General features: G+C 44.5%; 1 protein-coding gene across 1 annotated transcript in view; it reads right to left on the reverse strand.

Moving 5' to 3' along the window:
• Positions 1-15,491, reverse strand: part of PITPNB (phosphatidylinositol transfer protein beta) — a 70,783-nt gene that overhangs the window by 38,570 nt on the left and 16,722 nt on the right. The window contains exons 4-7 of the mRNA XM_004461700.5: positions 6,846-6,937; positions 6,237-6,244; positions 5,628-5,702; positions 4,061-4,144 (exon numbers count right to left, since the gene is read on the reverse strand). Coding sequence (XP_004461757.1) covers positions 4,061-4,144; positions 5,628-5,702; positions 6,237-6,244; positions 6,846-6,937 — 259 coding nt within the window. The remainder of the gene's footprint in view (positions 1-4,060; positions 4,145-5,627; positions 5,703-6,236; positions 6,245-6,845; positions 6,938-15,491) is intronic.

Genomic DNA, 15,491 nt, shown 5'->3' on the forward strand with positions numbered 1-15,491 from the left:
AGCTCACTCAGCAAGGTGACACAACAACCACCAAAAAAATACAGAAGAGCACACAGCAAATGGACACAAAAGAGCAGACAGCATGCAAAAAAAAAGCCGCAAGGTGGGGGGTATTAAAAAAAAAAAGTTTATCTGGGCTTCAGTTTCATTTGTAAAACAGGGAGGTTGGCCCTAACGTCAAATTTTCTGTAGCTGCAGAACAGTGTGTTCAAAGTAAAACTCATGATGAAGACTAATGGTGCACAAGCAGAAATGTGCTGGTAAAAAGGTCAGCAAGGAGGGCCTCAGCCCCATGTCCTAGTCGCTCCATTGTAACAACCCAATGGGATTCCAAGGAACCCTTGGGGTTGTGCAAGGCACAGTCTGAAAGCAACCTAGGAATGCTAAGGTCCCTTTCTGCTCTAGACACTCTTTCAACTTTTCCCTTAGAGTTAGGATAAGGCAGCTGGATCTTCACTTCTATACGCTTGCCTCCGATTCACTCATTCTCTGAAACACACATTCACTGTTGTACCTACTACCTGCAGGCACTGTTCCAGGAGCTGGGGAGACAATGGTTAACAGCACAAAAACTCTCCCCTCTGAAGTTCAATTTCTATTTGGGAGGGAGAAAGAAAAATGAATGACCAAATCTGACATGTGTCAGAACAATTATGGGTAAGACGGACAAGTACGGGGGTGGGGGGGTTGGTGGACTGCTCCACTACTCATCCTTCAGATTACAACAGAGACATTCTGTGCCCTCCCAAGATCATTTGTTCTCTTTTCTGAAATCATGCAGCACTTTAGGCTGTGCATAAGCCCCTGCCATTTGACGACATTTCACCCAGAATCTCGGAGAGCCGCCACCAGCCGTGCAGACAGCGCAGGCTCTCCACACCTGTTGGCCGCTATGGTCACACTGCCGTTTTAACAGCGAACGGGTTCTTAAAGTTCTCCTCCTTTTCCTAACACTGTGGGCTGGAATTTTCAAGTAACAAAATAACCTAAAGAGCCGAATCAAATGAACACACACCCACAACAGAAAACCAAATTGGCTGCGGTGAAAAGGAAGGATGGCCAGGTGGTCCAAGGACTTGCAAAAGAAGTTAATCCTTAGGCAAACATTAACGAGTCAAGGCCAAATTGGTGTGGGTGGACCCTAAAGAGAAAGAGAGTCACAGCAACTGTCTGGGCCAGGAGAGGACAGATGAGGACATGACTGCCCCTGCCCATAGGTCTCGCTCTCACAGTGGACCGGGGCCCAGGCCCAGTCCCTTGAGACTCTGCTCTCGCACCCCTCACCCACGCCAGCACAGCCCCAGGCAGCTCCTTACTCTGCTTCTATCTGGTGCCTTGGCCTCCCACTACACAGAGGTCCCCTACCCGCCTTTTTAAAACAGAAAAATGTGCATATCAGCCTTCTGTTTTTAATCGAAAGATCTGAGCATCCCTCAGTGATAGCACTTATACTTTTAATATCTGTGACTGAGGAAACACATAGACCAAAAGCTACCATGAATTTAGTAACCTTTAAAATAAATTTCTATTTTGCTAGTCTCTAAAACATGGCTTGGAAAACGAGCCACAGACACTGGAGACAGCAAAATCACATACGAGTATATGAGCCCATCCTCTCCCCAAACAAGGCTTGGCGGGAACGTAGCCTTTGGAGGCTCCTGCACCACCGTCGCTAACAATAAAACGACAATACTGGCAAACAGGGAAACGGACTTTGGCCCAGTGGTTAGGGCGTCCGTCTACCACATGGGAGGTCCACGGTTCAAACCCCGGGCCTCCTTGACCCGTGTGGAGCTGGCCATGCGCAGTGCTGATGCGCGCAAGGAGTGCCGTGCCACGCAGGGGTGTCCCCCGCGTAGGGGAGCCCCACACGCAAGGAGTGCGCCCCATAAGGAGAGCCGCCCAGCGTGAAAAGAAAGAGCAGCCTGCCCAGGAATGGCGCCGCCCACACTTCCCGTGCCGCTGACGACAACAGAAGCCGACAAAGAAACAAGACGGAGCAAAAAGACACAGAGAACAGACAACCGGGGGAGGGGAGGGGAATTAAATAAATAAAAATAAATCTTTAAAAAAAAAAAAAAATACTGGCGAACAGTGAGCCTGGCACGGCTCTACGCACTTCCCGTGAGTTAACTCATTTACTCCTGTGAGATAATTAGCTTCATTTTATACAAGTCGAAACAGGCAGAGAGAGGTGGCAGGGCCGGGCCTCCAGGCTGAGGCCAAACTCGTTTCAGAAGGCAGGTTCTGACCTTCCCCGCCCGGGCCCCCGCATTCTCTCTCACTACCTCCCGACACCTAACTTGGTTCCAGCGCAGAACTTGTACTCGGCTTTGCCAGCGCCCCTGCCTTCCGGGTGGAGCACCTGCCCCAGGAGCTCCCAGCCCAGGTTCCAAGGACCTCAATGATCTGCCTCAGGCTGTTCTCTCCACCTGCGCTCATGCCTGCAACCCTGGAGCCAATCTGTTTGGCTAGCAGTAGTTTCGGACCAGGACACGATAACCTGTGAGCCACCCGCAGGACCCCTGGCCCCCCGGCCCCACCCCCCACCAGGAGCACCAAGCTGCTGCTGTCTGCTCCTGACCTGCAGGAGAGCTGGCTGCCCCACCCAGCCCCCAAATGACTCATAGCTCACCCCCAATTACTTTTCCTCCTATGATCATTCTTCCACATATAACAACCAATGGCTAGAAAATATACCCAGAGAAATAATAGGGCAAAACAGACATATCTTTGGAATATTGTGTTTTTTAAGTAAAATATACATTAACTTCTGAGGGTAAAAAACTTCCTATGTGGGGAGTGCGTGTAGTTCAGTGGTTGAGCACCTGCTTCCCATGTACAAGGTCCTGGGTTCAATTCCCAGTACCTCCTAAAAAATAATAATAATAAAATAATCACGACATGTGAACCTTATTTGGATCCTAAATCAAACAGTAAAAAAAAAATTTTTTAACTTCCTCTGTAATTTCAAATGTCCTATCTCAAACTTCCTATATAATTTCTCTAAAATCGAAACAAGTTCAAATCACAGCACAACTAAAATTGAAGGTTTCCTAGACAAGGATCTGTTATCAACAGGAAAAGAACACAGGGAGGGGTGTTTGGCTGTCCAGGGAGAAGTGCTCCCACATATAAGAAAGGAGCCCTGGCAAAGAGGGGTCCCAGCTGGCAGTGTCACCCAACTGGCAGTCCTACTCTCAGTGATTTCTGGGAAAAGGCTGGGGACCTTCGTTTCAGAAGGTTTACCTTTGAACTTCACAGTGAAACCAGACATTCAGTGTTTGAGTTATTTCTGTTAAGCATACAACACTGCTCAAGTTCAGGGAAGAAGCACCAAAAATAGAAATGGAAGAGGATGCAGGCTGAACACTGTGCTAAGCAATGACAAAAAAGAAGGTGCCCCTCTTATCCAAAGCTTCAGGTCCCCCCCCCAAGCAGGAACAGGATCACTGGTTGTCTCAACATGAAAAAAGCCCATAAGTAAGCCCCATGCACTGAAGTGGCATATAGAATACTATAAAATATGACCTGAATAAGACTTATGAACTGCTACAAAGGCTAGGGTTTACTTTGGGGAAAAAACATGTAAGGGTTTTTACTTTTGGAAGGAAAATTTAAAAACCCAAAACAAACCAACTAACCCCAAAACTCTAAGTCAAAAGCCCACAGCACAAATAATTACAGCTAGTAAGAATCAAAGTCACCCAACTTTTACATTGTACCATTTCCTATCAGTGACAACTTCAGTCATAACTGGATTACTGAAAATTAGTATGTAAATTATAAGGGACCCACCATATTTAAAGAAACTAACAGAGAATTCTTTTAACATCTACATATCCCAGGTACCTGGGTTTCTTAAAGGAAGCACCTGTTCAAAGCTGAAATATCCACAAAAATCAAACGAGCTTCTCTCCCACTCTCTGGTCTCTTTGCTGCAGAGATCAGACCTAAGTTCCAGAGTCATTTCCAGAGTAAAAGTGTAGAGCAAAAAAGAAATTAAATAATTTTTAGATGTAAGAGACAATAGTTTAAAATGTCATCAAGTTGTACTTACTGCAGGTTCAACTTGACTTCGATCTGCAATATCTATGTGGACAATTTCAACAGTTTTCCATGTGTTAGGATCTAAACCGTGTACCTACAAGTGACAAGGAAAACCAATACAAACTGTTAGTCATTCTTATTAAAGCAAACTATCAGACTTGCATATATAATCTTTATTTTGCATCTCTTAAGGTACATTACGGGGAATACAAACATTCAAATTACTATTTCATGAAGTAAGTAGCTCATATCTTGAGGGAACTAGAAATCTTCTGCTACTCCTGGTAACCCTAAATAAGATGTAGGAGATGAGGAAGCTGCCGAGGGCACACTGTTAGTGACAATTACTTCCTGGTAGATGATGATTTATATGACAAAATTTACCTGGCCTGTATGTAACCCAAACAATGCACAACACAGTCCTTTAAGCCCTATACAAAAGGTGACATTATAATTAGATTTCAAGAAGCTGCACTTTATGGTCTAACACCTTTCCAGAACCTGATTATCCTAAAGAATTGATGTCACTACCCTATACCTCATGCTGTTCACTAATTTCTGAAACTCCATCTATGAACCAGTTAAAGATGGTTTAAAATCTACTGAAAGCTGAAAATGGCAGCTTAAATCATACATTGACCCACACCAAATCATTTCATTTAGACCCTAAATTCAGTGACTGATGATGGCCATTCACCTATAGTAAGAAGAGAACCTACCACAATGATCAAGTATTTACTCTGTAACAGCATTATCTTAAGGCTGGAACAAGAGTTCTCCAACTGGAGCCACGTACCAGATACCCCCTGGTGGGGTTATCATAAGAGGTGGCTGGTCCCCTCTCATCTGGAATGAGGTCTGAGATTTTCCACTTCTAGCACGTTCCCAGGTGATGCTGATGCTGCTGGTCCAGGGGCCACACTTTTGAGAACTACTAGGCTAAGAGCATCAGTCTATAAAAGATGCCCTTCCAAGTTTCCTAACTAACAGAAAACCTTAATGAAAGCTAATGATTATATTTCTTTGAGTCCTGACTTTCTTTACAGATAAATATGTACCAACTTGTAATAGTGTAAATCAGGAGATGGTCAGCTTTTTTGTAAATTATTCAAGGTACTGTCTTCTCCCTTATGCCTTCTGGCCATTTCTCTGGCCATCCAGCACATATCTCAGCAGTGTGGGATGGAGAGAGAATTAAAGCAATCAATTCTGCTATGTAGAACTGCTTCTGGCAAATACATAGAGATGAAAGCAATCTAAAACTAATGGCTGCAATTGGGATGGGGATTAACCTGCGAATTTGGTTTATCCATGCTCTTCCTGTCCCAGCCACCATGAGCAAAGAGAACTGCTGATAAAAACAGCAACCTCCCCAAAGCCCACTGGAGAAGCAAGCAAGGGAAGCTGGTAAGGGAAAGCAGGTTTGTTTCTGGTTCTAGTAGGTGCTTGCTTGCTTGCTTGCTTTTCCTCAGTCCTGATGTGGCCAAGTGCTGGTCTCACGCACATGACATCACTTTGGGATCAGCAGTCCCCACTTACAGAGGAATCTACACTCAAAGTGCAGAGGTGAAACTTACATTTTCTAATGTTCCCAAGTCCGGTTTGTGCCATGTTTCAATTTTAATGAAGAAATCATCTTTCATATATTCATTCTGTAGAAAACACAAGAGTAAAATGACAGCAATCTCTTCCAGGGTTCTGTGGGGGCCCTGCTGCTGGAGCCCTCCCCTCCCTCCCCAGCATAAGCCTCCATGCCTTTGACTCTACAGGCAGACAGAGCTTAACATGACAAAGAATCATAAGCTGCCTACTTTTACAGACTACAAGACAGCAAACCAAATGCCGAATGCTTTTAAATAATTTAAACCATCTTACTTGTCATACAAAGTGCAGGGTTAAAACTAAAGAAGCTGTGAGATGTAGTAAGCAAATCTGGCATTCAAAGGACAGAGCCAAAGCAAAGTCAACGAGGAGATTTTGAGACAAGTCTAGGAGGAACCTGCCAACACGGGGAACATGTGGTGTAGTGTGGGTTGGTGGAAGAGGCACCAGGGAGGGGCATGCAGCCATGAGTGTTTTAAACAAACAAACAAACAAACAAAAAGCTAGGAATGGATGGAAATAGTTATTTTGTAAAACAAAGTTAAAAGATGAAGAGGATGTGACTCAAAAATTGTTTTACTCACCGTTACAACTGAGGCATAATGGAGATGCAGGCAATAAAAGGGGAAAAATTTCAGAATATTAATCTGAGTCAAAACAATCTGTCCCAGTAATTAATGTCACATAGATTAAACTATCTGAAAACAGAGAACATTTGGCAGTTTATGTCTGCAAAACATGCTTTACTACTCAAGTGACACTACAGGGCACCTTAAGTTACAGAGTACCAAAAAATACATAGAATAGTTACTGCTTAGAAATCTGTTATATTCCTCCTCAATTATGTGAGAATGTAAGTAAAATACCCTTGAAACTACACCAAAAGATACTTATAAAGTAGTGTGGACAAGATTTCCTTAAAGTTTCTGTTTCCTTCATTTGCTCACTTTCTAGAGCCAGCATGGGCAATGGGGACCCCTCAGCGTGGCATCTGGGAATGGACCCATGCCCTTCCCAAAGGTCTGGGGGTGGAAACCCAATGCAGCCCCTCCTCTGCCCCAGCTCGGACAGAACTACCTGAGAACTGTGGAGGGCCCTGCTAGGTACAGCCCTTCTCAAAGGCCTCAGCACTTGGAGTCCCGCTCCTCATCAGCCCGGGGGAGGGGCAACATGGTGGCTGAGGAGTGGCTTACTTGTTCTACAGTAGGGGTATGCATTCCAGGCTTTCTCGTGAAACACCAAGGAACCCTCGGGAGCAATCATCCTCACGAATGCTGGAACTTTGCTGTAGGAGGAAACCAGTGGACATGTTTTCAACAGCACCATCAACTTATTCTTTTAAGGAGGTACTGGGGGTTGAACCCAGGACCTTGGACATGAGAAACAGGCTCTCAACCACTTGAGTTACATCTGCTCCCCAGCATTATCAACTTTCTACTGGTGTCTATCAGACTACTTCCAAGAGGCCTAACATCAAAGGTGACCACATTCCGAGCTTGGTGAATTAGTGTTTAAGACTGTATCAGGTTTTATGTTCAATCTCAAAGTAATCAGGTGGAAAATTAATGTAAAAACAATGAAATATTTACAAGAATGTTTAACTGTATAGCAGATTAAAAAAAAAATAGAAGTATTTCTTTCTTCAGGGTACCTAGCTTTTTGGGGGGATTGAACCTGGGACCTTGTACATGGGAAGCAGGTGCTCAAACATTTCAGCTTCATCTTGCCCCTCCCTAATTTCTTGAGGTAGAAACTTTTTTTTTTAAGATTTATTTTATTTACTTCTCTCCTCTCCCCACCCCATTGTCTCCTGTGTTCACTTGCTGTGTGTTCTTCTGTGTCCGTTTGCATTCTTGTCATGCGGCACTGGGAAACTGTGTCACTTTTTTTTGTCACATCGTCTTGCTGCGGCACTCTGTGAGTGCGGTACCACCCTGGGTGGGCTGCACTTTTTACAAGCAAGGCAGCTCTCCTTGCGGGGCATACTCCTTGCGTGTGGGGCATCCCTTCGTGGGGGACACCCCTGCATGGCACAACACTCCTTGCATGCGACAGCACTGCGTGTGGGCCAGCTCACCACACAGGTCAGGACATCCTGGGTACTGAACCCTGGACCTCCTATATGGTAGGTGGACGCTCTCAGTTCAGCCACAACCGCTTCCTGGAACTCACTGATATGAGACTTTTCTTCTTCTTTTTTTTTTAAGATTTATTTATGTATTTTCCCCTCCCCAGCTGACTCCATTTTTCTTTTTCTTTTTCTTTTTTTTTTGCTGCCTGTTCCATTCGCTGTGTAATCTTCTGTATGTATTTCTCTTTTTGTCTTCTCATCTTTCTTCTCTAGCATTCAGAGGGATTCAATCCTAGGGACTTCTGATGTGGAGAGGTTCCCTGTCAATTGTACCACCTCAGTTCCTAGTCTGTGCTGCTACTTACTTTGACTCTTCCCTTCATCTCTCTTTTGTTGCAGCATTATCTTGCTGCGGGACTCACTTGTGTGGGCATTGGCTCACCACACAGGTACTCACGTGGGCACCTGGTTCACCACGCAGGCACTCAGCTCGCTGTGTGGTCACTGGCTCACCATGCAGGCATGCTCTCTCTTCTTTTATCACCAGGAGGTCCCAGGGATCGAACCTGGGTCTTCCCATATGGTAAGTGGAGGACTTATCACTTGAGCCACATCTGCTTCCCTCTAATATAAGCATTTAGTGCTATAAATTTCCCTCACAGCTCTGCTATGGCTGCATCCCACAAATTTTGATGTTTTATTTTAATTTTCATTCAGCACAGTGTATCTTTTAAGTCTCCCCTGCAATCCCCCTTTGATCCTTGGATTACCTACAAGTGAGTTGTTCAATTTCCAAGTGTTTGGAGATTTTCCTGTTGTCTTTCTGTTAGTGATTTCCAGTTTGATTCTTTATATTCAGGGAATATACTCTATGATTTCAATTCTTCTAAATTTTTAAATTTTATTTTATGATACAGCATATGATATATCTTGGTGAAAATGGCACTTGGAAAAATACATTCAGGGTACCTAGCCTTTTTTTTTTTTCAGGAGGTACTGGGGATTGAACTTGGGACCTCATGCATGGGAAGAAAGTGCTCAACTACTGAGCTACAGCCACTCCCCAAGGTACCTTACTTTTGATCTACTCCCCAATCTAAAATCTATGAATTAATTAGGGCTCTTCAATCTACGCAATTCTGCAACATAGTAGTTCTTTCCTGCAGTTACAACTACACTTCTTCTTAATCTAAAGAAGCAGTCCCAGAATAAACCTAAAAAATAACAAGGTGAAGGACCATGTAGAAAATGAGAAATTAATCTACACCCAAGTACAAAATTTTGTAGATCTTGGAGATTAATTTCACTTCCTGCCTTGAGTCTGAGCAGAGGGGGAAAAGAGTTTACTATATAATTAATTCATGATGAGCTTGTACAAACTATTCAGATAATCATGAAAGAAACTAACACATAACTGGACAAAGGGGAAGCAGACTTGGCCCAGTGGTTAGGGTGTCCATCTACCACATGGGAGGTCTGCAGTTCAAACCCCAGCCTCCTTGACCCATGTGGAGCTGGCCCATGTGCAGTGCTGATGCGCGCAAGGAATGCCATGCCACGCAGGGTTGTCCCCCGCGTAGGGGAGCCCCACGCGCAAGGAGTGCGCCCCCGCGTAGGGGAGCCCCACGCGCAAGGAGTGCGCCCCGTAAGGAGAGTTGCCCAGCACGAAAGAAACTGCAGCCTGCCCAGGAATGGCGCCGCACACATGGAGAGCTGACGCAGCAAGGTGACACAACAGAAAGAAACACAGATTCCCGTGCCGCTGACAACAATAGAAGCGAACAAAGAAGAACATGCAGCAAATAGACACAGAGAACAGACAACTGGGGTGGGGAGTGAAGGGGAGAGAAATAAACAAAATAAATCTTAAAAAAAAAAAAAATAAATGGACAAAGGACATCAACAGAGCACTACAAATAGAAAACACAAATGGTTAACAAATCATAAACTCAGTCTTACCAATCTCCAAAGAAATGCAAATAAAATAACCACTCTGCTGATTCAAGTCTATTTTAAAGAGAGTTTTATGTGCACAGGCTGACTGTATGAAAGGACTCGGCTTCAAATCTCACTATCACCACTTACAAGCTGTGTGACCAGGCACCTCACTTGGCTTCTTCATGTGCTGTATGAAATTCCTATTGCCTACTCTGCAGTTACTGAACGGACGGATCAGGTAATATCTGTAAAATGTTTAGCACACTGCCTGGGAAAACAGGAGCTCATTAAATGGTAGTTACTGATTTTTAATTACAAGCCATCCCACAACTGGGTACTTTCATATGACTCTCTTCATTTAAGATCCCCAATAACCCTGTGAGCAAAGCATGATTTCATCCTTTCATACAATCAGCACTTACGTGGCTTAATAATTGGACTTCAGACCCTATGTATATTTTTCAAACTATAGCTACTTCTCTGAGCACTTTCAAGTAAACCTTCATTTCCCAAACTAAGAGGAAAAAAAAAGGCAACAAAACACTAAAGAAACCTGGGACCCAGAGAGGACTTACAGCCCCGTAAGCCTGAACAGTTGACGAGAGCTATTCCCATGCTGGAGCTGGGCAGCTGAGCAGGAGAGAGGGTTAGGAACTCGCTCCAGCCAGGGGCTGTGCAGGCAGAGAGACAGGGCAGACAGCCCCTCAGCTGCCCCCTCAGGCGCTGGGCCCACCGTACATAAGAACAGACAGCACCTGGCTTGGGGGCACCCACTGTTCTGGCAAATTAAATCACTGGAAAAGAAAAGCTGAAACACTCCTATGACGTGGCAGAACAAGGAGAGTCCAGGACAGAAAGAAATATATGTGTATCATTGCATCCTTAAAAGATAATAACGAAGGAGGTCTAATTCCCTGAGCACTTGTTTTTCTTTCAAATCTCGGCAAGATTCACGTCAAGGGGTATAATTTCAGAGAAGTAAAGCTAGGAAAACTGAAAATAACATCAAGTGAAAAGTCAAAGAACATTCAGTAGTCCAAAAATTTTCTCCCACAGCTAAAGAACTAGAACCCAAATCCCTTTAAGTATGGGAGAAGTTTAATCGGGATATAATGTAATACAAATAGGTAACTTTTTTTTTTTAAGATTTATTTATTTCATTTTATTCCCCACCACCACCACCACCCCAGTTGTCTGTTCTCTGTGTCTATTTGCTGCGTGTTCTTCTTTGTCTGCTTCTGTTATTGTCAGCGGCACGGGAATCTGTGTTTCTTTTTGTTGCGTCATCTTGTTGTGTCAGCTCTTACGTGTGTGCGGTGCCATTCTTGGGCAGGCTGAACTTTCTTTCGCGCTGGGCGGCTCTCCTTACGGGGCGCACTCCTTGCATGTGGGGCTCCCCTATGCGGGGGACACCCCTGCGTGGCACGGCACTTCTTGCACACATCAGCACTGCACATGGGCCAGCTCCACACAGGTCAAGGAGGCCTGGGGTTTGAACTGCGGACCTCCCATGTGGTAGACAGATGCCCTAACCACTGGGCCAAGTCCGCTTCCCTAAATAGGTAACTTTTAAGCCAAGATACATGACTACCCATCTATCTCAGAGAAAGGTAAACAGAACTCTCAATACTTCAATCGGTCAACTTAGAAAAGACAAGGAAAATAGCTGTATGCTAGCTCAGGAACATTTAATTATATCATATATTCCAATAGTGTCAGATAGTCAAAAAACTTCAATATTCATAAAATGCTCTAAAATTTGCTGACCCAAGCAAGAAAAAAAAACTGCCATCAGTTATTAGAGGCCAACAAGAGCAAAATCTACAAGAAAGGTAATCCTTCTGAAGCAGGCTAGTAAGATAGGGAATCAATAGACAAATCTGGAACCTGGCAGAAAGGCTATGTGGACATCAATGACCCCCAAGAGGGCTGCTGGAAGACCCCCCACCCCCCCACACACACACAATATCCTGCCATCCAGAACAAAGACTTCTGGAAGCCAGGAGAAGCCCCAGATATTCCCCAAGGACTTTATCATTGGGTCCTCCTGGGGCACTGATGGGTGGGATAATCAATCAAAACAACATACAGCTGGAACTGCCTTTAGCAAAGGGGTAAAATAATTAATAGCTCAAAAAGCTAAGCAAGGCCTGAATGAGCTCTCTCGTGCTCTCTTGCTTCTGGACCCCAACTCTGGCTGCCTTCTCCTCTGCTTGGATCACTACGCAAGTAAACCTGGGGATTTATAATCTATAATGGGAAATTGTAGCCTGTAGATCAGCCCGCTTTATCACTTTTCAACCCCTTCCTCTTCACCTAAGACCCATGGTCTGTTATTTTCTCCCATTTCTCATCCCTCCCTGCCTGAAAAAATTACTGGCCTAGCTCACCAGATGTGCACTTGAAATTCCTTTCTGCAACACAGTCAAGAAACTAGTCAAAATCTGGTAACACTTCTTCATCTTACTCTCAAATGTCTCTCTTATTTCCAGGATATTTTTTCCCCACCATGTCAGTTCTGACAACTCATTTTATGTTTTGATTTAAGTTAATAAAGTCTCAACTCTTGCACTAGTTTTGGTTCAAATTTACTGCCTTTTTTATATTTAACATGAGGACATTAGTAAATTCATCTCAACAAATCTAAGTAACTCACTACTCTTGGAGAAAATGCATAAATGGAGTAAATATAATTATACTTCAGCTCTCCCTTAAAGGGGAGAAATTATCTTTAATAGCAACCTTTATATATTCCTAACAAGGCAGTTCAAGTGTGCCATTTATATATCATTAGAAAACATATACATCATCATTTTTTGACCTGATTATCAATTAGGAAATAACTTCTGGAAAATGCACGAAGCTGAGAGAGCCTCAGAAAAAGGACACAGATTAACTGAACTAATGAAATGGAGTTAGGGGAGGAGGTGTAGCTTAGTGGTTGAACATTTGTTTCCCAAGTATGAGGTCCTAGGTTCAATCCCTGGTACCTCCAAAAAAAAAAAAAGAAAAAGAAAAAGAAAAAGACCTAGGTTTTCCAAAAAAAAAAAGCTACCAAAAAGAAATTCCTCTTCTTCTCCCAAACTATTCATGAACCACTGTTCTCTCAAAACAAACCAATGCTTGTGACAGTGCTTCCTTCAAGGTAAACACACCCAGATTTTAGCCACTGAAAAGCTGGGTCAGTGGCAGCACACGGCCCTAAAAGAAGATGGTTCTTATAGAATATATACCGCTCCCCAGCCCCAACTCTGAAAGCACAATAAGAATATTGAACTTCAGGGTAAACTTAACCAAAGTGCTGAAAGAAGATATCATAAAGAGCTGACCTTCAAATAACAATGATTGTGAACCTGTTTGTTTTTAGTAAGGCAACTTTGTCACAGGTGTATAGGAGAACAAAGGGCTTATGTGGTTGAAAAGATACATAATAAATGACCATAATGTACAGGGAACTTCTCTTGATCTAGGCATTCTTTCTGGTTTTTATCTAGTTACTGAGATAAATAATACCTTTGCAAATCACTTCACAGGGCACTTTTTCTTTGAAATCTTTACATCCAGTTGTAAACAAAATAAGCAAAATAGTTAAAAGTTCCATTTTTCCATCCTTCTCCATCCTTTTGTGGATAACACAGATCAACATCAAAATGTACAAAAACATAGGGAAGAAGTTGAAGACCAGATTAACTTGCCACAATTAGCGATGAGGCAATCATCTTTCATTTTACAATCAACTAAAATACACCTTAAATGTGTTGGGCACCTCGTTCACACAAGTACTTCCTGAGTGTCCATCATGTGCCAGGGTATAAATAATGGTGAGCAAACAAACAATTCCTACCCCGAGTTTACCATCCAGGGAGGGGGAGAGAAGGCCTACTAAACACCAAAAGTGTGTTGAAGGTACAGGGTGCTGGGAAAAACCAGGGTGAGGGTGGCCAGGAGGCCTCTCCGAGGCAGTGGCATCACGGTGGCGATCTGAGGGTGCAGAGGATCAGCCACGTGAAGAACACAGCAGGCAGGGCCATCTGAAGCCTCCAGCAGAGCAAGCCTGAAGTGAGCAAGGAAGGACGGGGAAGAGATGAGGCTGGAGAGGTGGGCAAGCGCAGACCGTTTCAACACATGGGGCCTGTACTACAAAGGGTTTGGCTTTTCCTCTTTGTCTAATGAGAAGCTGACGAAGCCTTTAAGGAAGGGAATGGCATGGCCTGACATGAGTTTCAAGATCATTCTGGCTTTGTGTGGAAAATTAAGAGTGGGCAGTTATGCCTGGTGACAGATAAAAACTCAAAATGAATAAAGACCTAAATGCAAAAACTAAAACTTTAGAGTTCTTAGAAGAAAACACAGACATAAAACTTTATGGGAAACGGACTTGGCCCAGTGGTTAGGGCGTCCGTCTACCACATGGGAGGTCCGCGGTTCAAGCCCCGGGCCTCCTTGACTCGTGTGGAGCTGGCCCATGCGCAGTACTGATGCGCACAAGGAGTGCCGTGCCACGCAGGGGTGTCCCCCGCGTAGGGGAGCCCCACGCGCAAGGAATGCACCCTGTAAGGAGAGGCACCCAGCGCGAAAGAAAGTGCAGCCTGCCTAAGAATGGCACCACCCACATGGAGAGCTGACACAACAAGATGACGCAACAAAAAAGACACAGATTCCTGTGCCACTGACAACAGCAGAAGTGGACAAAGAAACAAGATGCAGCAAACAGACACAGAGAACAGACAGCCGGGGTTGGGGGGGGGGGCCGGGGGGGCGAAGGGAGAGAAATAAATAAGTAAATCTTTAAAAAAAAAAAACTTTATGACCTTGAATTGGCAACGGTTTCTTAAATATGGTACCCAAAACATGAGCAACAAAGGAACAAATGGATGGGATGCAGACTTGGCTCAATGGATAAGAGTGTCCACCTACCACATGGGAGGTCCGCAATTCAAACCCAGGCCCTCCTTGACCAGTATGGAGCTGGCCCACGTGCCGTGCTGACGCACCCAAGGAGTACGGTGCCACACAGGGGTGTCCCCCATGTAGGGGAGCCCCACATACAAGGAGTGTGCCCTGTAAGGAGAGCCACCCAGCACAAAAGGAAGTCCAGCCTGCCCAAGAGTGGTGCCGCACACACGGACAGCAGACGCAGTAAGATAACACAACAAAAAGAGACACAGATTCCCGGGCCACTGACAAGAATGGAAGTGGACATGGAGGAACACGCAGAGAATGGACACAGAGGGCAGACAACTGGGGGGGTGGAGGGAAGGGAAGAGTTAAAAATAAATGAAAAAAAAAAAGAACAAATGGATAAATTGGACTTCATCAAAATTAAAATCTTTTGTAAGCTTCCAAGGACACTATCAAGAAAGTGAAAAGACAACCTACAGAATGGGAAAAATGTATGCAAATCATGTCTGATAACGGATTAGTATCCAGAAAATACAAAGGACTCTTCAACTCAAGTATAAAAAGACAACTCAATTAAAAATAAAAGGGTGGGGAAGCAGATGTGGCTCAAGTGACAGAGCTTCCATCTACCATCTGGGAGGACCTGGGTTATATCCCTGGGGCCTCCTGGTGATAACAAAGAAGAGAAAGCGTGCCTACGCAGCAAGCCAGCGCCCACGTGAGCCAGTGCCTGCATGAGTGCCCGCATGGTGAGCCAGTGCCCCATGCAAGTGAGTCACACAGCAAGATGATGACGTATCAAAAGAGAGACAAAGGGAGAGTCAAGGTGAAGCGCAGCAGAAACCAGGACTGAGGTGGTGCAACTGACAGGGAACCTCTCTCCCCATCACAGGTCTCCAGGATTGAATCCCGGTGAACCCTACAGGAG

The sequence above is a fragment of the Dasypus novemcinctus genome, chromosome 19, assembly GCF_030445035.2.
Source record: "Dasypus novemcinctus isolate mDasNov1 chromosome 19, mDasNov1.1.hap2, whole genome shotgun sequence".
NCBI classification, from domain to species: Eukaryota; Metazoa; Chordata; class Mammalia; order Cingulata; family Dasypodidae; genus Dasypus; species Dasypus novemcinctus.